Source organism: Caretta caretta, chromosome 1 (assembly GCF_965140235.1).
Source record: "Caretta caretta isolate rCarCar2 chromosome 1, rCarCar1.hap1, whole genome shotgun sequence".
Taxonomy (NCBI): domain Eukaryota; kingdom Metazoa; phylum Chordata; order Testudines; family Cheloniidae; genus Caretta; species Caretta caretta.
This window is the reverse complement of record NC_134206.1, coordinates 162,014,785-162,035,806: the sequence shown is the minus strand read 5'-3', so window position 1 is coordinate 162,035,806 and position 21,022 is coordinate 162,014,785. Positions and strand designations below refer to the sequence as shown.

Below are 21,022 nucleotides of genomic sequence, written 5' to 3'. Positions count from 1 at the left end.
CTAAATGAATACACAGCACTTTCTCTTAGCAGCAAACATGCTGACTCAAAGAACCTCAAAATTTTCATATAGAACCTGATTCTGTAAAGTGCTGAATGTCTCCTGCCAGGTGCTGAGTGCCCATAAATTGCCACTGAAATCAATGGGAGTGCAGCTGTTGCAGAGGGTACTCAGCATATGACATGTATTGGCCCACAATGCAAAGTAGATTCATATTTTGATCTCTGTAGGTAGACTCTTGAAAGCATCCCTCATTACAAAAGGATAAGAACAGACAGCTGTATAAATACAGACACACACATGCATACAATTCAAATAGTCCTCAGGCAAGATTTTCGTATTACAAAATTTTAAACAAAAAGAGCATCAAACACCTAACAAATTCAAACAACAAAGCAGAAGGTATTCAGGAATCAAACATCAGCTTCAATTATTTAGTGGCCTAGCATTGCTGCTGTCCTATATCATTTACTATATCTCCATCATAATTGGAAAAGTATAAAAATACATAATACATCAAAGCGATTGAATATCTCAGTTCTGTATCTGAAACCTCCCCCCACCCACTAATGCAGAGTCCTTATTGTATGTGTAGTTTTGTACTTCACATAAAACTGGTTTCATTATCACCAGGCATTCAGTTACAGTTAGCTTTCTTCTGCAATTAATCATAGCTATTGCTATATCTGTAACTGCTATCTATTGCAACATAATACAGCAAAAATTAGATAGATTTATTCAGCTATCTGAGCAAAGAAACCTGCAAAACTCAGCAAAGCAGTCTTTTAAACAGCTGTTAAAATAATGCTTACTCATAAAAGTTAGTTATGAACCAATGACAGATTTTTATTGTCCAAAAAATAAAGACAAAAAGCACGCACCAAGCAGAATGCCACCACTATTAAAACAACATTTAAGAAAAATCCTGAACATCAGTATAGAGTTTCCACAAAAATAAATCTGTAACATCTGCATGACTCAAAACAAGAGCTGATGTCTCTTCATTTCCATTTGCAAATGTTTGTGTCCCTGTCAATATGGGAAGCATTTAAAAGTATCCAAAGGTTCAGCATTCTGAGGAACCCTTTTTTCTTTCTTTCAGTGAACAACCTATCCCCTTACGGCAATCCAGATACACATCCAAGTTGTCAGAAATGATACCTACAAGAAAATTCGAAGCTCTCATAAAAGGGCTTTGCATATGCAATCCACAGCACTGAACAGTGAATTTAAAAAACCCAATTTTTTTTCCGAGTTAGAAGTTTTTAAGCCTTGCGGATGGTTGGAGTAGGAAAAAGGAAATTTACTAGGCAGTACAAAGGAAATCTTGTTGTCCTCTATTGTGGCAGTGGGGGTGTTGCCCAATTCTAACTTATCTGTGTTGATAAAGGAAACCAAAGAACATATTATTGAAAAAAGGTCCAATAAAAATGTACCCCTTTCTTACCTTAATAGTGCTTGCCATAATTTGATTAAGATTATTGATCGCTAATAATTGTTAATAATAATTATTGCTTCGCTCTGACCAGAAAGAAGTTTTGATGAGGTTGTTTAGAGCGGATGAGATTGTGCTAACTCTGGGAAATGAAGTCAGCCAATGGCAGGAAGAGGTTTCTATTGGTCCTGGCTACTGCAGCTCGAAGAAACAGGATATTTGGGAGCGAAGAGATAAGAGGTCCTAAAAACAATGTTGTTTTTCTTGATGATATGCAGCTACCAGATTTTTTTTTTAAACAAAAAAAAGTCAATTGCCTATGACAGCTTAGGCAGGTGTGATCTGATGTGCAGTAAGTGTGACATGCCACTCTGAAGCAGGATGCAGATGTCAGATGAAATGGGCCAAATTCGACAGGGTTTCATACAGGCTATCCCCTGGGGATTTACCGATTCAGGGCCAAAGACAAACCTGGTGTATGCGGGTGCAACTCCATTGACATCAGGGGAGTCTAATCTGTTTACACCATATCTGAATATGTGCATTAATCTCATGCCTAGTTACCTGAGGTACTGTATTGACAGTTTATCTCTTGTCTGATCTATTATATTGTTATTTTTAGCTATAAAGCAAATGAACTGGAGCCCATAATTTATTCCCCCTCTCAACTGAGTGTGTACATGATGCTGCTTTGTTCTTAATTATTATTCGTCATATTATCATAATGCGTAGGAGCCCCACGCATGGCCCAGAACCCCTTTGTGCTAGGTGCTGTACAAACACAGAAAAAAAGACAATCCCTGCCCCGAAAGGGTTGCTCATGAGTGCTGAGCTGCTGGCAGGTTTTTTTTTAACGGCCTTGGGAAGGATGAAAAGGTTATACAGTATGGACAAAGTCAAAAAGCATGTACACAAACACTCAAACTCAGTGTTCCCACTCTTGTAAGTCTCAAAACATTTGATGTTTTTGTTAAAGCCCCAGCTCCTGGAGGCAAGAAATGATGTGAAAATCTCAGCTTTCATAAAATAAAAAATAATACCAAAAACAAACAACCCAACAAAAAATAAGCTTCTAGCCTCCATGGTTTAGGAGACAAGCTATAAAATATGGCTCATAAAGGCTCAAAAAACAGAAGGAAAAATAATAAGCACCCAACATAGATTACTTTTAAAACTCATGAATTTTTGAGCCAATCTCATGGTGTTTTGGAGTCCTGACTCATGCTTTCTGAATGCTTGGGATGACAATATTGAACTACGGAAATGTGCAATTTTTTTTAAAAGTAAAAGCTGAAATTGTTTTGGGGACTATCGTTTTGCCAGTTTTCCCTTTGTTAATGACATTGGGGGCTGTAGTGTAACGAGGAAACAGATTTTACCTTTCACACAAGGGAAAATACGCTCTGCCCCGCTGTTGCGGGCATTGTTGCAGATGCAGGCAAAGCAGAAGAACTGGTGTGTAAGGAGGGACAGGATTCTCAAAGATATGGCAGGGAGTTTCTACCAACTATGCGCTATGGAACACAGCTCTGTAGGGTTGACTGCATGTGTTACAAGGGCAGGTTGGTGGCTCTACACTAGTCATTACCCTTGTGGAAGGCGAGCAAAGAGCCCATGGAAGCTACTACAGCCTCACAGCCACTCCATGGGCTGGGAACAGGATTCCTCCTCCCCTGGACATCTCAGATCTCTCCAGTAATTACCCAGGCTGAGTGGTGGGAGCAGGATTTACCCATAAGGCATACTTTAAAGGACTGAATAGATTTCCCAAACAGCTATTTTAAGTTTGAACCAAAAATCTGATGAAACAAGAAACATTCCCACTGTTAGGATGTTAGCTAAGAATGGCCTCAATCTTGCAATAGGCAATCGGCATTGCAGGTTCAGGGCCCAACAGGATAACAATAACTGTACACAGTCTTTTTGCCACCTGAACACATAGTGCCTCTCATAATGGGGCACAGAGCTCTGCTTGGGGCCTCTAGGTGCTACCCCAATTAACAAATAAATAATAATAATAATGTGGTGGCAGGAAAGTAGATTGGAAGCTTCTTGGTCGGTGCACAGAAATATCAGACAGTAGAGAACCAAACAGCCAGTGCCTACGAGCCCATCCTCTCTCACTGCCCCACTACCCTCTCATTTATGAAACAAAGGGAAAGTAAAGCTTCACTGTGTAACTGATAACCATTTGCTTAGTACTGCCCCCTTTGGCATTTTTCACAACACAATACAGCACTAGAGAAGTAAACAAAAGGGGCCAATTCATGGTGCGGGATTTGTTCCAGCCCACACTGTGGGAAGATGGCAGGTGTTCAGGGGAGGAGGAGGGAGTGTTGTCAGGGTGGCTCTGTACCTCAACTAATGCCTGAAGAGCCTCTGGGCTGCCCTAACAAGAGTTAGAGGCTGAACAAGCCTTCATTACTCTCCCTCCCTGATTTGGGCTCTGCACCAGCAGAGGGATAAGTTCTGCCCATAGTTTTAGTTATGATTCCATCTTTCACTCTAAGGGATTCATACAGAGCCCCATATTCCTTCCAGCATTTCCTACCTGGCTTTGATTACTCATTCGCAGACCTCTCCTCTGCTAGACATTAAAAGCGACCTGCAAGCAAGCTGCAACTGTAGACAGGTGACACCAACAGGCTGGTAGATGTGACAAAAAGAATGAGGGGATGATTTAATGTTAGTGCAGCATGTCTACTGGTAACATCAGAATAGTTCAGAGTTAGTCTTGTGATAAGATAATGTAATGTCTGCCTATGGTAATTTATATATAGTCCAATTGTACTGCACGGTATTTTTTCACAATCTATGTCAATTTAATTTCATTATTGCGCCTGTGCAGAGTAGGTAAATTGTGGTTACTTTCCAATTTTCGTTATGAACAGTAAGATAAGAAAGCAATTTACAGTAATTGTACTTCAGGGGGATGTTGATTTCCTCCCTTTTCATCTCCAAACAATGAGCAAGACATCCAAAAGATTAGAACCTTTTTGTAGAAATTTTCAAAGCATTGTACAATGCTTGAGGTGGGTGACTTCCCCTCTAATTAACTTCATAACTTAGTTTACGTTTGTGCTCAAAAATATTATGTAGCTTGAAATATCAGTTCCAGCTCTCCAACATGCGTAGAGTCTGAAGAAGTTCCCACACATCCATTTAAAAGCATGTGTCAGTAATAATCCCTCTCCAGCCTACCCTCTTCATTCACCCAAACCTTCTGTTGACTTCAGTTCATTTCAGTGCACAACAGATGAGAGATTAGATCTTACCAAGTTCTACTATTATGTAACATTTGTTATAGAATCCATAGCGTGTTAGGAATTTTGCAGATTTAAATCTTCGCCAGAGAATTTACATCTACTTTACAAGCTAATAAGCACAGGCAGAGCCCTGAGCCTATGCAGAGCCTTTGACTTCATTAGGGCTCCCCACTGGCACAGGGATCTGCTTGTGTGGATTTGATTGCAGGGTTGGGCATTGGTATTGAACAGGCAGGAAAATATTGGCCCATCAAATCACAGCCCACACAAAACAGAAACAGTATAAACATTTTTATTATTTTTTTTCTGAAATTGTTACGATTAAATAGAAAGTAAGTTATGTTACATTATATATTATTTATCATTTTCAATAATGGTTCAAATATTTTTGAAATGGCAGCTTTTGTCAATGAATAAAATAAAGACATAAAAAAGTGCTAGATGGGGAAAGACTGCTAGGACCAGCAAATATTCCCACTTCAGATTTCTCTCTTAACCCTGTCTCCCTGACTTGTCTCTGTGTTTTTCTTTTGAAGTTTTCATTCACATTGAAACCTGCAGCTATAAACCGCAGCGTACCAAAGCACTTAAGCATATGCTTAACTTTAAGCACGTGCCTAACTTTAAGCACATGCCTAAGACCCTTGACCTCAGTGGGATCTGAGCACATGCTTAAAGTTAAGGACGTATGTAAGTGCTTTCCTGAATTGGGATAGACATAAGCATTTGCTTAAATGCTTAGCTGAGTCAGGATCATAGTGAGTAAGCATTGATGCAGTCTTTTTTAAACTTAAACTTCTTATTTATTAGAGGGGACTCAGAGACCTGACTTGACAAAGGCTCTGACCTTGAAAGTTACTCCAGATCCTGGTAAAGCCAGTGGAGCTTTACACATGCCCAGGAATCTAACCATGCAAAGTTATGTGCAAGACTGAGACCAAGATGGGTAAAAAAAATTCCAAAATAGAAATATGTTTCATATCTTACATGTCTCATAACATGGGCTGCACATATTTTTAAAACACATCCAACCAGCTGAATAAAGTGTACAGTTAAAACATTCCTAAACTAGGGTTGCCAATCCTCCGGGATTGTCCAGATTAATCTTTAATTAAAGAGTATTTGGTGTGATGAAAACTCCAGGAATATGTACAACCATAACTGGCAACTGTTTCCTAAATTGACTGATTTTCACACTATAGGTAGGATTGTTTCAGACCTTGGATTCTATAAATCATGAATATGAGAGTGTTAGAATGTGGGAAATACATATTTTAACATGAGATGACACACATGTTTTAAATAGATCTGCAATTTGTCTTGTTAAGGCTGCTGTCAGGGAGTTTAACCAGGAATGTTGTCCTGGGCCCAGCCTGACTAGGAGGCCTGAGATGAGCTCTTTTTGCCCTCTTCAGGGAGGCAGTAATACCACAGCACACTTTCCCTTCACACTCGCTGTTCAGCTGTTTAGCAGGGAGTGGGAGTAATGCCCCCATAGATAGCACTATTTTTATGGTACTGTTAATTTCTGGATATAGCTTTACCTGTCAGTTTTGCATTTCCACTTTTAGCTGTCTCCAAACTCCACCGTCAACCTAACCCCGCCCCCCGGCCTATTAGATCCCACTCTTACACTACATCTTCCCATTCTCGACTCAGCCTTAATTAATATCTTTTGAGAATGATAGGCATCTGCTCTGTGAATGATACTTATCTAAAAATTCGGTCAGACAGCTGAGACATATTCCATCATGAAAAATATAGACAGAGTCTATGTAATGACTCTATAGTCTGGTGTGCCAAAGGACTAAAGTTTGCAGAAGGTGATACATGATTTGCACAAATGCTGATTGGTGTAAGGTGGGGTTTTAGTGCTCACAAATCTTCTTACTGGAGTCAGATATCAGCACTAAGTAAAGAATCCCTTATCAGCTAATTTAAGGATTTCTTAATATATATATAAAATTAATTGCGGTTTAAAATGTTAATTGCGATTCATTGCACTGTTAAACAATCGAATACCAATTGAAATTTATTAAATATTTTTGGATGTTTTTCTACATTTTCAGCTGTATTGATTTCTATTACAACACAGAATACAAAGTGTGCAGTGTTCACTTTATATTATTTTTATTACAAATAATTGCACTGTAAAAAGAAACAAAAGAAATAGTATTTTTCAATTCACCTCATACAAATACTGTAGTGTAATCTCTTTATTGCAAAAGTGTAATTTACAAATGTAGATTTTTTTTGTCACATAACTGCAAGCAAAACCAAAACTATGTAAAACTTTAGAGCCTAAAAGTACACTCAGTCCTACTTCTTATTCAGCCAATCCCAAAGACAAATAAGTTTGTTTACATTTACAGGAGATACTGCTGCCTGCTTCTTATTTACAATATCACCTGAAAGTGAGAACAGGCATTCGCATGGCTCTTTTGTAGCCAGCACTGCAAGGTATTTACGTGCCAGATGTGCTAAACATTCATATGCCCCTTCATGCTTCAGTCACCATTCCAGAGGACATGCTGATGATGCTAATTAAAAAAATAACGCATTAATTAAATTTGTGACTGAACTACTTGGGGGGAGATTTGTATGTCTCCTGTTCTGTTTTACCCACATTCTACCATATATTTCATGTTATAGCAGTCTCGGATGATGATCCAGCACATGTTTGTTTTAAGAACACTTTCACTGCAGATTTGACAAAACACAAAGAAGGTACCAATGTGAGATTTCTAAAAATAGCTATAGCACTCAACCCAAGGTTTCAGAATCTGAAGTGCCATCCAAAATCTGAGAGGGACGAGGTGTGGAGTATGCTTTCAGAAGTCTTAAAAGAGCAACACTCAGATGTGGAAATTACAGAACCCAAACCACCAAAAAAGAAAATAATACTCAGATGAACACTGCCACAGATGATTAAACTGAACATGCGTCAGTCTGCTCTGAAGGGACAAATTAATCTTTAGCGCATCTGGCACATAAATATCTTGCGACGCCAGCTACAACAGTGCCACGTGAACGCCTGTTCTCACTTTTAGGTGACACTGTAAACAAGAAGCGGGCAGCACTATATCCTGCAAATTGTAGCCAAACTTGTTTGTCTGAGCGATTGGCTGAAGAAGAAGTAGGACTGATTGGACTTGTAGACTCTAAAGTTTTACATTGTTTTATTTTTGAATGCAGGGCTTTTTTTTTTGTATAGAAATTCTACATTTGTAAGTTCAACTTTCATGATAAAGTGATTGCACTATAGTACTTGTATTAGGAGAATTGTAAAATACTATTTTTGTTGTGTACAGTGAAATATTTGTAATAAAAAATAAAGTGAGCACTGTACACTTTGTATTCTGTGTTGCAATTGAAATCAATATATTTGAAAATGTAGAAAATATCCAAAACTATTTAAATAAATAGTATTCTATTATAGTTTAACAGCACGATTAATCGCACAATTCATTTTTTTAACTACATGATTAATCACGATTAATTCTTTTTAATCACTTGACAGCCCTAATATAAATAAAAGTCCGTCTTGATATGGGTAGTTTTAAAGCATCAACAGGAGCAAAGTCTTTTCTACCAGTCAATCTATTGCACCTGGGCATGATGCTAAGTAACTTATGGTTACTTCAAATTTTGGTTTGAATTCCTAGTTAAATGAAAGGACATTCCAAAGCTCAGTTTCATCCAAAATTTAAATTCTGTAAAAACAAACTTTTATAAAACCTAAGACTAGCAGAAATGAGTCCACAATTTTTTAAAACAGTTTTTAAACAGTTTTTTTAAACTGTTGTTTTAAAACATATAATCATTCCTGTGCAGTGTTTGAAATCAAGTCTATCCCAAAGGTGCTGAAATGACACCACTGAAGTTAACAGGAACTTTGTCATTGACTTCAGTTGGCAATGGATAAGGATCCAAGAAATTAAGGCTCCAATCATGCAATTTACTAAATGCTGATTAATTATATGCCTGGGCAGAGCCTCAGTGACTTCACTGAAGCTCTGTAAGAGCAAAGCAGTCCCCCTCCACATGCTGTCAATTGTCAATATGTCCCAAAGTAGCACCAGACTGCATACAAAACAAGTAGAAAGGAATAAAAACAGTTTTCATTGCATTATTTTTAGATGTAGATTTTCATAAACAGAAGGATTTTTTTGATCCAATGCATGACACATCTGGTCATTCCATCACAGCAACCATGCTTACTCAATTAATTTTTTGTAGAGTTTTTGTTCTTTAAAAAAGCACAGTATTCTGATTAAACGTAGCTCTGAGCCTTTCAATCAGTTTGGCCAAGCTAAACCTACACATTGAGTGAGGGAAAAATGTATTCTTATCAAGTTTTCACCAAACTCTCCACCAGGACTTCCTCTCTCTAACTCACTGTTTTCCACTGACTCAAAAAAACAAAAAACAAAACCAGTAAATCTGTTCGCAGGAGATTAAATTCATCCCCTCACAAAAATAAAACTCACATAAATGGGCTTTAAGCAGGGAATTAAGTGGCGGTGCATCAGAAAATAATCCACCTTCACAAACCAGGGCCAAACAGCAGGGCAAGCCTTCCATGCCTGTTACTTCAATCTATAGTCTAAAATGGTAGCTGCTGTCCCTCCATACCCCCACGCAGGTGTTTCCAGCCACTGGATCCATGCAACTTCAGACCCAATGTAGCTCTATGCCTACATTTTCCATAAAAAGCTTCACATTTCTAATTTACTGCATTATCAGATTTTAAATAGCAGAGAGAGAGAAAGAACTCATCAATCTCCTTTTGACGTCCTCTCCCCAAACACAGAGATTTTGTTTGTAATACCAAACGATATCCTTATAAAAAGGAATATGCAGTGTGGAATTGGGACGGCAGGCAATGAATGCCTTAAGTAGCGTGCACTACTTGTTTGTTTCAATTAGATTACGCTGAACTGAATGTGAGCTAGATGAGAATTCTGGCTAGCGTTTTTTTGTTACAGTAATTGTCACTAGATGGTGCTCAGTGCCCCTCTAAAAGAAATGTGTCGGTTTGTCTCATCAGGCTACTTGCATTGTTTGGTACACAATTATAGGAAGTCTCTGTACCTAATATCGAGGATTACACAAAAGAGAATGTTCTACCAGAAGCAGATTTCTTCCCATCAAAGAATCATATTCAAGCTCCTTGTTTTTGCCTTCAATGCTAATCACAAATTAGCTCCTTTCTACCTTTCTGTCCTTGCCTCCTCTCTTGTCCCCTCTAAACCATCTTCACTCATCCCAGCTTGCTTAGCGGACCGCTCCGTTCAAATCCTTCTCCTATGCCCATATGCCTTCTTTCATGCTAACCGTATACAAGGAACTCCCATCGTCACCTTATCTGCCATACCTCTGCCCTCTCCTCCTCTGAATCATTTCTTAAAATCCACTTTTTCAAGGGGGCTTCTCAGTTATAGTTTTATATATATAAAAACTATAACTATAACTATATATAGTTTTATATATATAAAACTATAACTATAACTATATAAATGCTGATATGAGAACCGCACCCTGTCTTACTGTCTTCATCCTTACACTCAGCCACTCTCAACCTGCTTACAGGCCAGCTTTCTCTCACTCATGAAAAATAACACAGGTGTGGGAGTCCCAAGTATATCCCCAGCTCTGTGTACCTTAGCTACTTGTACAGCACCCATTATTGTTGTAGCTGAGCACCTCACAATGTTTTAGGTATTTAGCTCCACTATGCTCCTGTGATATAGGGAATTTCTATTATCTCAGTTTTACAGATGGAGAACTGAAGCACAGAGGGACTAAGCGACTTGCGCAAGGTCAGAGGAGAGGAGAATTGACGAGGGACTCCCAAGTCCCAAGCTAGAAATGTAATAATTGGACCTTTTTTCCCTCCCAGCTTTGCCATAGACGTCCTTTGTGATCCCGCATAAGTCACTACGGGTATGTCTACACTGCATTGTAAACACATGTCTCTGGGTCCTGGGCTTGTGGACTCAGTGTTTCTAAGCCTGCACTTGAGCATCCACACTGCACTGTAAACCTAGGTTTACAATTGCTGGACCTAGGGGTCTCACAGCCGCACTAATGTAACCATCTTGCACTATGCAGACTTCTGTCATGGGTCCGTGGCTTGACATGCATCCACACTGCAAAGTGACAGGGCTTGGACTGAGTCACAGGGGGACTTGGGCTCTGACCCACCCCGTCAAGGAGGGTCCTAGGACCCAGTTCCTGAGTGCTTGCTGACCTGAGTCAGACTGATTTATATGTGGACAGAAGGAATAGCCTGGGCTCAAACCTGAATTAGATCCCTGGCTTAGTGTGCAGTGTAGACAAACCCTTAGCCTTCCTCTGATTCCTCTTCTGCCTCAATTTCCCCATCTGTAAAACTATGACAATTATACCTCCCTATTTCAAAAGAGTGCTGTGAGGATTAATATTTATTAAGTGCTTTTAGATCCTTGGTTAAAAGACACTGTAGAAGTGAAAGCTATTGGTTATTATGTTAGATGTTAATTTAATGATTTTATATGTGACAATCATACCACAAATCAAAAAAGCAAATTTTATGCAAGAAGAAAAAATAACAGTGAGGTCAAAGGTAATGATTTTTGTCATTTTTTCACAAATATTTTTTTAAATAATTAGGTTGGATTTTTTTAAACTCAAATATATAACACAATTAGAGTATTTTAATATTGAGCACTGCCCTTCAGGTCTTTTCATCCCTAGATAGCCATTTCACACAGATAATATGGCTGGCATATTGGATTTCAATACCATATTAGTGAAGCTGTTTCAAGATTTTCATCAAGAATGGAACCCATTAAACTGTCTCGTGTATTACTTTGGCTTTTATGGCACACTTCGTAGAACTGCAGGACTCTTTTTCTTTCCTCCCCAATCAGGAAATCCCTAGAAAATGCTTTCAACTGCTTTAAATGACCCTTCACCTCTGGGCTTTTGCCTAATCTATATATTTGAATACAAGGTATGGCTGTACTTTTTTTAGTAGCTAGCTAAGTTCCTTAAAGGATCAGACATGCATCTAAAATTGTGACTGTGTACATATTGTGCTTCTTTGTTAGTGACTGTGAACAAGAAACAGATGTGAAATATCTGCGTTTGGAACCTAGTGACCCACAGAGACTGGGGCTAATCCAAATCATTCTTAATAACTCAAAACTGCCACCCTTTGACCACCTAGACCTACCTTTCTTTCTTTCTTTCTTTCTTTCTTTCTTTCTTTCTTTCTTTCTATTCAAATGCTAAGGGACTTGCACAATGAGCATTTACATCCATTGCTATTATCTATGTACCCAGAGCTGGTCAGATTTAAACCAAAAGTAGGTGGAGTCTTCAGGGGCATGAAAAAAATATTCCAACCTCAGAAGAGCCTGTTTCAATTCATACAACTATCTTCAAAGAGAGACAAACTTTTCAGTGGTGAGAAAGAGACACAGAAATAACAGAAGCCATAGGTGCATATAGACAGTGTTGCTTTCCATTTTATGTCATGCATATGGCTATATTATATGCTTAGATAAAACGTGTACACTCTTTCCTGACTTAAACACATCTGTGGTGGCCTTTAGTGGTTGTGTGTAGGACTTGCAGCTAAAAAAAGGGTGATTGGATGATACATTTACTAGCCTCCCTTAAAAGTACGCATTTTTCTGGTCAAAACCATAATGTACAAATTTTAGCTCCATGGGGAGCCATTCATGTCCCTGTATTCCCAAACACTAAACACATGTTGCATACAGTAAAAGTAGAACCTCTTCACGTATCTCATAACCGCAAAATGAGTGCATTCCAATTAGGAACATATTTACTCACTGTATAAACTACAGTGATACAATTAACTGGAGTTTTTTAAAGCATGGAAACAGGAAGACAGGATAGCCATTGCACAATTCTGTTGTGGCAATGTGATGAACACAAAGTAAATTGAAAGTCTGCACCCAGCCAGTAAATGTGACAGTAGCTTAATTCTTCTAGGAAAGATGCCTCAGGCCAGACTTGTGTGGCCCACAAAGAAAAACATTCACAATTTTCTAAAATTCTCTAATCCGGTTTCTGTGCTACTGCTGCCTAGCATGTTATGCTATCCCTCCCACTGCGAGAGATTCAAAGCCCCTGTGCCACCATGTCACTTGTGATCAACCAATCAATACTAATGAACACACCTCAAATTTTGAACATCAAGTAATGAGCTAAACTATTCATGATCTATCCATAGAGCAAAGCAAAATAAATTGGTCGAGTCACAAACAAAAAGTTTGTGGAAATCGCAATTTGCTTATGGATACTTCAGGACCAGGAATAAGTGATGTGCTGCAAATTATTCACTGCCTCTACTCTAAGTAAAATCCCATGTGTTGGAGCTTTACAATATATGTGTACGGATGCCCATGTCTGCCTTGTTCACATAGCATAAAGTGTTTTTGTTTGGTGATTGAGGTAGTTCACTGTACTTGGCATCACCCAAACAGTTTACGAAAACACTTTATACTATCAGTATGGAACATCCCAGGGAACTCTTATAAGTTTGTAATAACATGACATCGTGGGTGTGTCAGACATAATAATAATAATAAATACTGAGTGCTTCCAGCATCTACGAAATGTCACTTTGAAAAAGTTGTTCCTGACCTGATATGTGTATGATCATTTTACTAAAACCGCAGTGTATTTGTAAACACATTTTAAAAATAGACAGAAGAACATCATGTGAATATTTTAGGAAAGTCATGGTGAAATGAAATGCTTTGGTTACCACAAAATAGAATATCTGATCATAATGACTACATGGATCTGCAATGAAATGAGTAAAAAGATGGCTAGAATTCTTGATCACTTGAATGGAAGTAGTTGAATATAGGAAGTTTATCTGGTTTAAGAAACCAATGCACCCAGTTGCCTGCCATGGTAATTATAATACAGGGATCTTTGAAAACTTGGAAATTATTATAATTTTATTGCATGTTTATAAAGTATGGATAGCATACCCGATGTTTTACAGAAAAGTAAAAACAAACAAAAAAGACGAGCTGACATCCTGACCCCGTAGAAATCAATGGCAATACTCCTGTTAACATCAGTGAGCCCAAAATTTCACTCAGAGCATATCTACACTGCAATTAGACACTCACGGCTCGCCTATGCCAGCTGACTCGAGCTTGCAAGGCTCAGGATGTGAGGCTGTTTAATTACAGTGTAGACGTCTGGGCTTGGGCTTGAGCCCTGGGTCTAGGATCATGTGAGGGTCCCAGAGCTCAAGCTACAGCCCAACCCCAGAAATCTACACTGCAATTAAACAGCCCCACAGCCCGAGCCCCATAAGCCCATGTCTGCTGGCATAGACCAGCCGCAGGTTTTTAATTGCAGCGTAGACATAACCTCAGAGTCCTTGCCATGAAAATCTTATTATCTAGGTTAGACAAGTATATGCATATATGCACACACAATGCACATACACACACCTGGTATGAATAAATATATATACTGAATATGTGTGCAAATATATATGCATACTTTTAGCTGACATGTCAATGGCAATATAACAATATTGCAGCTTTTTAGGAAATAATCCCAACATATTGGAAGTTAAATGGAAGTTATGCCTCATAAAGACTATCAAATCAAGTGCAAAATTAAGTCTGAAGGGATCAAAACAAATTGGATACAAAGACAAATATGTTCAGCAGAAACTAAAATTCAGGCTTTGCATAAAACATTGCAACAGAAAACCACATAGGATACACACACTGCCCATTTTTCAATCTATTCTTGTGAATTCCACCAGTCTCATTTCCAGGGTCAACCTGGAAACTAAAGTGCTGCCAGATACCTCCACTGTAATAAGATTACCAGGTTATTACATTTTTTTGTGACTTGTAAGGTTAAGATGAGCAGAAATGGATAAATCAAAGAGTCAGTAATCGATAGAGTTTAATGCATGATCTGAGGCCAAAGAATACATCCCTAAATCCTTCTTCCAACATGAATGGCTCATCAGACATGCTAAAACATGTCTACCAAGAATTTTCACAGCCCAGAATTTTCCAGTAATCAGAACTAAGAAAGAGATGCATCATATTTAGTTGGGATAAAATGGAGCTGAAGTTGAATTTTATATTCTATATCTACTGCGCACTAAGAACAGCATATATACTAACAAGTTCGGTATTTTGGGTCTAATCCTGCAAAGTCCTGATAACCCTCAACTAATGGCCCTCAGCACCTTGCAGGGTCTAATCCATAATTGCCAGGTTCTCACAAAACTCTACATACCAAAAGTTTCAAACACCATTTTCCTTCTTTGCTTGGGGCCTGCTCCTGCTTCCTCTGATGTCAATAGTAAGTCTTCCATTGACTTTAACAGGTGCAGAATAAGACCCCTTTCCACTAAAATGTTAGATTTTCGTTACTCCACAAAAGAAAGAAATTATATTTTAATAATCTTTACATAAAGTATTACTTCACATCTCCAAAAACAACTGAAGACACACCATGCCAGTAAATATTCACGTAAAGAACACGCAACATTCCGTTCTGTACAATATTGTATAATCATTCACGCCTTTAAATTTTTAGGCAGGGAATCTGCTATTTGTTTGGTATGTTTTTCCTCCTTATACAGCCTCATGTACACTTATTGCTTTCTGATGGAGAGGCAATAGCTTCCATTTACACTTACTACCAGTTTCCATTATATAGTCCTATTTTAGTCTAGAAACTTATGCTTGAAAAATTTGTTTGGCTTGTGAACTACAAAACTTGCTCTGAGCAAGAAGGAGAGACACATTAGTCAAATCAGTGTCAATTTTAATGACCTGATACCCAAAAAATGGTTTGGCCAGTATTCTTCAATCTTAGTGGGAAAATTTTCCTTAGAGTTCAACGTAACCAAGATTTATTGTTTCCTTAACTATTAATATTTCATTGCTTCTAAGTTCTTATGTTTAGTAAATGACATGACAGGTAACTGCATTGTTGTCACTTAGAAACATTAACTGTACTTTTTAAAAAAATTTCTTTTGGGGATTTTGGAAATACTACAGTTTTAGGCTTGAATCCAGAAGAGACTTACACATGTGCTTAATTTTATACAATGTATTTTTGACACTACAGTTCCACTGATTCAATGGGACTGCTCACAGTGTACAAGTTTAAGCATATGAATACGACTTCACATATTAATAAGGCCTTAGTTGTTTAAAACAAATTAGTGCCGAATTTTCACCCGCACCACAACTTGGCCTCCATTCACGCAACCCCAAATTGGAGGTGCAAATAACTGAAGACACTGTTTTGCACTCCCATTTTAGGTCATCTAACTACTTGATTTATAAGTGCCATCAGGTACTTAGATTTCCAAGTGATCAAAACTGCTGGTGCAAAACTGGCGGCAAGATTCTGAAAATCCAGACCTTCCCTGGCTGATTTGGAAAGCAGTGATGTATTTTTCCAAAGTTAGAAAGATAAAGATAACACAGAGGAAAAACTTTAAAACAGTCTCCGTATCAGCTTTTTAAAAATTATAATCATGGTAGAAAGAGTTAATTTTCCTAAATTTGATATACATTTCTCCACAATTATTTGTATCTGAAATTAGTGACTGGGTTTTTTGAAAAACACAAGAGCCCCTTTCAAATCCAGTCCTGTATAGATATGGTAGTGCTGTCTTTCTAAGTTGAGCTACTAGTAATAGTCTCAGTAACTTACAAGATAATGACACCGAATATACATCATTTTCTTAGTAGTCACTGGAAATGTATTATGTATTTCGATTTGATCGCACCAATCTAAAATGCTTGCAGCTTCAGACAATTTAAAAACAAAAATACCCAACACGAAAACAGCCAGACATTAAAAAAACTGTAAAAAAATCCCAGCTCAACCCCGCACACCCCAATTCAAACTCAGATATTAATGGTCTTTTACACATATTGAGCTGAAAGACCAATTATCTACATATAATCAGTATTCAAAGAACATACAGTAATATAACAGCTGGAAGCAGCTAGGCAATTTTATGTCTCTTAAAGGTACTTAGTAATGTTATGTCAGGTTTATGCAGTCTCTCCTCTGGATCTTCTAAACCTAAGATCAAAATCAGTCACTGAGAAGATAGCCTTTTGATTCAATATGCTATCACTCGAGCCCAGTGCTTTGTCCAAGGGCAAAGCTCTGGGCACCATCTTGCAAACTCTTCCCATATGGATAGTGTTTATCAGACCTTAATAGGGCTGCTTTAATGAGTAGAGGCTCTTTTGTGGGAAGAATTTGCAGGATCAAGCTGCATATTTGTACAGGTTTTGTTTCTGCAACATAGTTGAAGGCAGAACAATTTCAACCAATCCAGTTCTCTGTCATTTATCTTGTGGCGAAGTTGTGGGAGAGTTGATATTCTTCATTTCTTTATAGGAAAACAAGCTGTTAGGTGATTTGAAATTATTAAGTAGTGCACATAGCTAGCCCATGTAATACCATTATCCTCTGCCCCAACCACAGCCAAAATGTGAGATGCAATGAGTAACAAAAATGAGGTGAAAAAAACGAGGAGTCCTTGTGGCACCTTAGAGACTAGTGCCACAAGGATTCCTCGTTGTTTTTGCTGATACAGACTAACACGGCTCCCACTCTGAAAAATGAGGTGCACAACAAAGATATTAAAAGTTAAAACGCTCCAGTGGTCCTTCCTTGAATTTTTCTGTAACCTCAGCTTCATCATGATCCTTTGTTTCTGATATAAATGATTTTGAACACTAGAAGTGGAACATAAGGAACTTTAGGACTGAAATGAGTGACATCTCTTGGAATGAAAAATATTTGACAGGTATGTATACATCCTTCCTATTGGTTTGTTACACTCCATTGGAGACGTCTCCTCCTCCTACAGAAGTCAACGGCAAAACTCTTATTGATGCCCCAATGGAGTTAGGTCAGGCCTTTCTTGTTCTGGGTTTCAAATTAGGCCCTGATTCAGGAAAATACCCCTGTTCAGGAAGGGCACTTAGGCACATGCTTAAGTGCTTTCCTGGATCAAGGCCTTAGATTGTAAACTCTTCAGAGCAAGGACCACATTGTCTTATGTCTGTACAGTGCCTAGCACAATGTGGCCAAATTGTTTCCGGGGGCCTTTGGGTGCTATTGCAATACAACTAATAAATAACAGTAATAATACTAAGAGTATTTCTCTAGAAAGAATATTTGAGCAGGCTTCATTCAAGTAAACCATTTGCAGATCACAACTGTTTTTCTATCAATATCAAAAGCATAATCCATTCTAGGCAGTGCAAAGTTTGTCAGTTCTCTCCATGACAAAAGAATTTGAATGTAATATTTCACTTAGAACCACATAACAGCAGTGTCAAAAATCTTGCCAAGTGGTTCTAATCAACTGCCAAGAAGTGGGGCTTTCCAGTTTGAACTTCTATTAGAAAAATAAATTAAAAAAATGCAAGAGTAAAGTATATATGCTGTAGTACCTTTTAATCTGAAAACAGCTGGCCACCTTGGAAATAATTAGCCTGTCTATGAAAAAAATCTAAAAGCCAGCAAATAAAACTCCACTTAGCTGATTATTAATGAGAGGCGCGTGCACTAAAAAAGTGGTTCTCAAATTAGGGCCGCCGCTTGATCAGGGAAAGCCCCGGCAGGCCGGGCCAGTTTGTTTACCTGCCGTGTCTGCAGGTTTGGCCGATTGCGGCTCTCACTGGCTGCGGTTCGCCGATACAGGCCAATGGGGGCTGCGGGAAGCGGCGTGGGCCGAGGGATGTGCTGGCTGCCCTTCCTGCAGCCCCCATTGGCCTGGAGTGGCGAACCACAGCCAGTGGGAGCCGCGATCGGCCGAACCTGCGGACACGGCAGGTAAACAAACCAGCCCGGCCCGCCAGGGGCTTTCCCTGAACAAGCGGCAGCCCTAGTTTGAGAACCACTGCACTAAAGCACTCTGTAATTGACAGCTGTATGTGTATATGCAGCTATCTTGTTTCGGGCAGGGATCTCAACAGTTAACTAGAGTCAAAACTGGTCAGTACGTGGATAGAAAATCTCCAAAGAAAATTCAGAACGTAGCAGAAAAATGTTAGTGATCCAGTAGGTGGCACATATCCTTCTGAATTAGATATATATAGTAGAACCTCAGAGTTACGAATGCCAGAGTTACGAACTGACCAGTCAACCACACGCCCCATTTGGAACCGGAAGTACACAATCAGGCAGCAGCAGAGACAAAAACAACAAGAACAACAAACATAGTACAGTACTGTGTTAAATAAAAAAAAAATAAAGGGAAAGCCGCATTTTTCTTCTGCATAGTAAAGTTTCAACACTGTATTAAGTAAATGTTCACTTGTAAACTTTTGAAAAAACAACCATAATGTTTTGTTCAGAGTTACAAACAACCTCCATTCCCAATCTGTTTGTAACTCTGAAGTTATACTGTATTTGGTTGAGTTTATATAGTGTTAGCGAGCAGAGGTTTGCTGAAGTAGTTATTTTTCAAAAGACATCAGTTTGAGTTATTCTTTGCTGCCTATGTAAATTTCCCTTTTGTTTTCAACAGGACAAGATATTATTCATATCTTGCTCTAAACTGCAATGTAGTGTTGCTGTGCAGGGCTGAACTGCTGCTACTTTTGACACCATAGATTTCTATATTTCAGTGGCAAGTGAAACCTACATTTGTATTTGATGTGGTGTGGGAAAGATTACCTGAATGCGGTTGTGATGGGTTCCCCCTGGAACTGGGGTGTTACTGAGCCCCCCAGCGGTGCAAGTAGAAATAATTTTTGCCAGTACACTGAACTCATGGGAGGGATACAAAAGGGGGGGACACATGACCTCCCCACGTGACTCTTCCCTGCCCCACCCCTAGTCCAGGGCCCCCGCACTCTCCCCATCTCCTCCCTATGATCTACATCCGTCCAATGTTACCGGGGGTGGGGGTAGGCTCTGTCCTCCTCCTGCTGTGCCGGAGACTTCTGCTGTACAGACCTCAGGCAGGAGGACTCAGGAGATGCAGTCATATGAAGGGGCCGGGGGCCAGGCTGGGGGAGGTACAGCAGCCACGCTGGAGGAGCCTCACGTTCTGCTCCTTTCACCGCTGGGGTTCCTAGGAGAGCCCTGAACCACAGGGCTATTCCAGGAACTGCAGCAGCAAAAGAAGCAGAATGTGGGGCCGCCGGGCAGCCCCATGCCAGCAGCTCCTCTGGTGCGGCTGCTGTACTGCCCCTAGACCTGTCCTCCGGTGGGGCTGCTGTACAGATGTCAGGCAGAAGGATGCAGGAGACATAGCTTGTGGAAGGGCTGGGGGCAGGACTGGTGGCAGCTCCTCCTGTGTCTTTCCGGTACACCGTACCAGCTATAAATATCTTACTGGTACAGCGTACCGTACCGTACCACCATACTTGCACCACTGGATCCCCCTGACCACCAGGCTAAATTCCCTCTCACACTGTGCTGCTGAGACAAGCTGCAAAGCCCTCCAGCCTGAACTTTCACCAGCATTCACACAGGTAGGGACATACCCAGCTGCAGTTACACACAGGCTCTCTAACTACCAGCTTCCAAGCCTGGGACCCCAGAGCAGTACCATCCTGCCCTGGTCAAATCTGGCCAGTATATGGGTTTTTATATCCAGTCTGCCTCTCCCTGAATGTGAGGAAAACAATGTACACTTGTAGTAACCAAACAGAGATTTTCCCCATGCACTCTAGTCAAAACTCACTGGTTTAGATTAAAACAAAAACAAGTTTATTAACTACAAAAAATAGATTTTAAGAGATTATAAGTGATAGCAAACAGATCAAAGCAGATTACCTAGCAAATAAACAAAAAATGCAAACTAAGCTTAATATACTAAATTGGATATGAATTAGCAGATTATCACCCTAAGAGATGGTACAAGCAGGCTGCAGATTCTTAAGGGACAAGCTGCACTTGCTTTACAGCTTGGATTCCTCAAGTGTTTCATTCACAAGCGAGAAAGCCCTTTAGCCTGGGTCCAGCACTTTCCCCAGTTCAGTCTTTGTTCCTCGGGTGTTTCCAGGAGTCTTCTTATGTGAAGAACCACAGATAATGTCACTCCCTGCCTTATATAGCTTTTGCAAATGGTGGGAATCCTTTGTTCCAAAGCTTGGTTCCCAGACCAGTCGGTGGAAAAATACTGACATTCCAGGATGGAGTCCAGAATCATGTGGCCTGGTCACACATCCTTGTAGAGTCAGGGCAGCCATTACTTACAGGCTGTTTGGAGTGTTCTCAGGAAAGCTCCCCAAGTGGGAGATAAGCTTCTTCTAAGGCC

General features: G+C 39.5%; 1 protein-coding gene across 5 annotated transcripts in view; it reads right to left on the bottom strand.

Moving 5' to 3' along the window:
- The window catches only part of ERG (ETS transcription factor ERG), a 212,730-nt gene that overhangs the window by 82,286 nt on the left and 109,422 nt on the right, over positions 1-21,022 (bottom strand). The window contains exon 1 of one of the 5 annotated variants that reach the window (XM_048866813.2): positions 1,448-1,609. The exons of the other annotated variants lie outside the window; for them this stretch is intronic. Coding sequence (XP_048722770.1) covers positions 1,448-1,465 — 18 coding nt within the window. The 5' untranslated portion in view covers positions 1,466-1,609. Of the gene's footprint in view, positions 1-1,447; positions 1,610-21,022 lie in introns of those variants that run through there. 5 annotated transcript variants of the gene reach the window in all.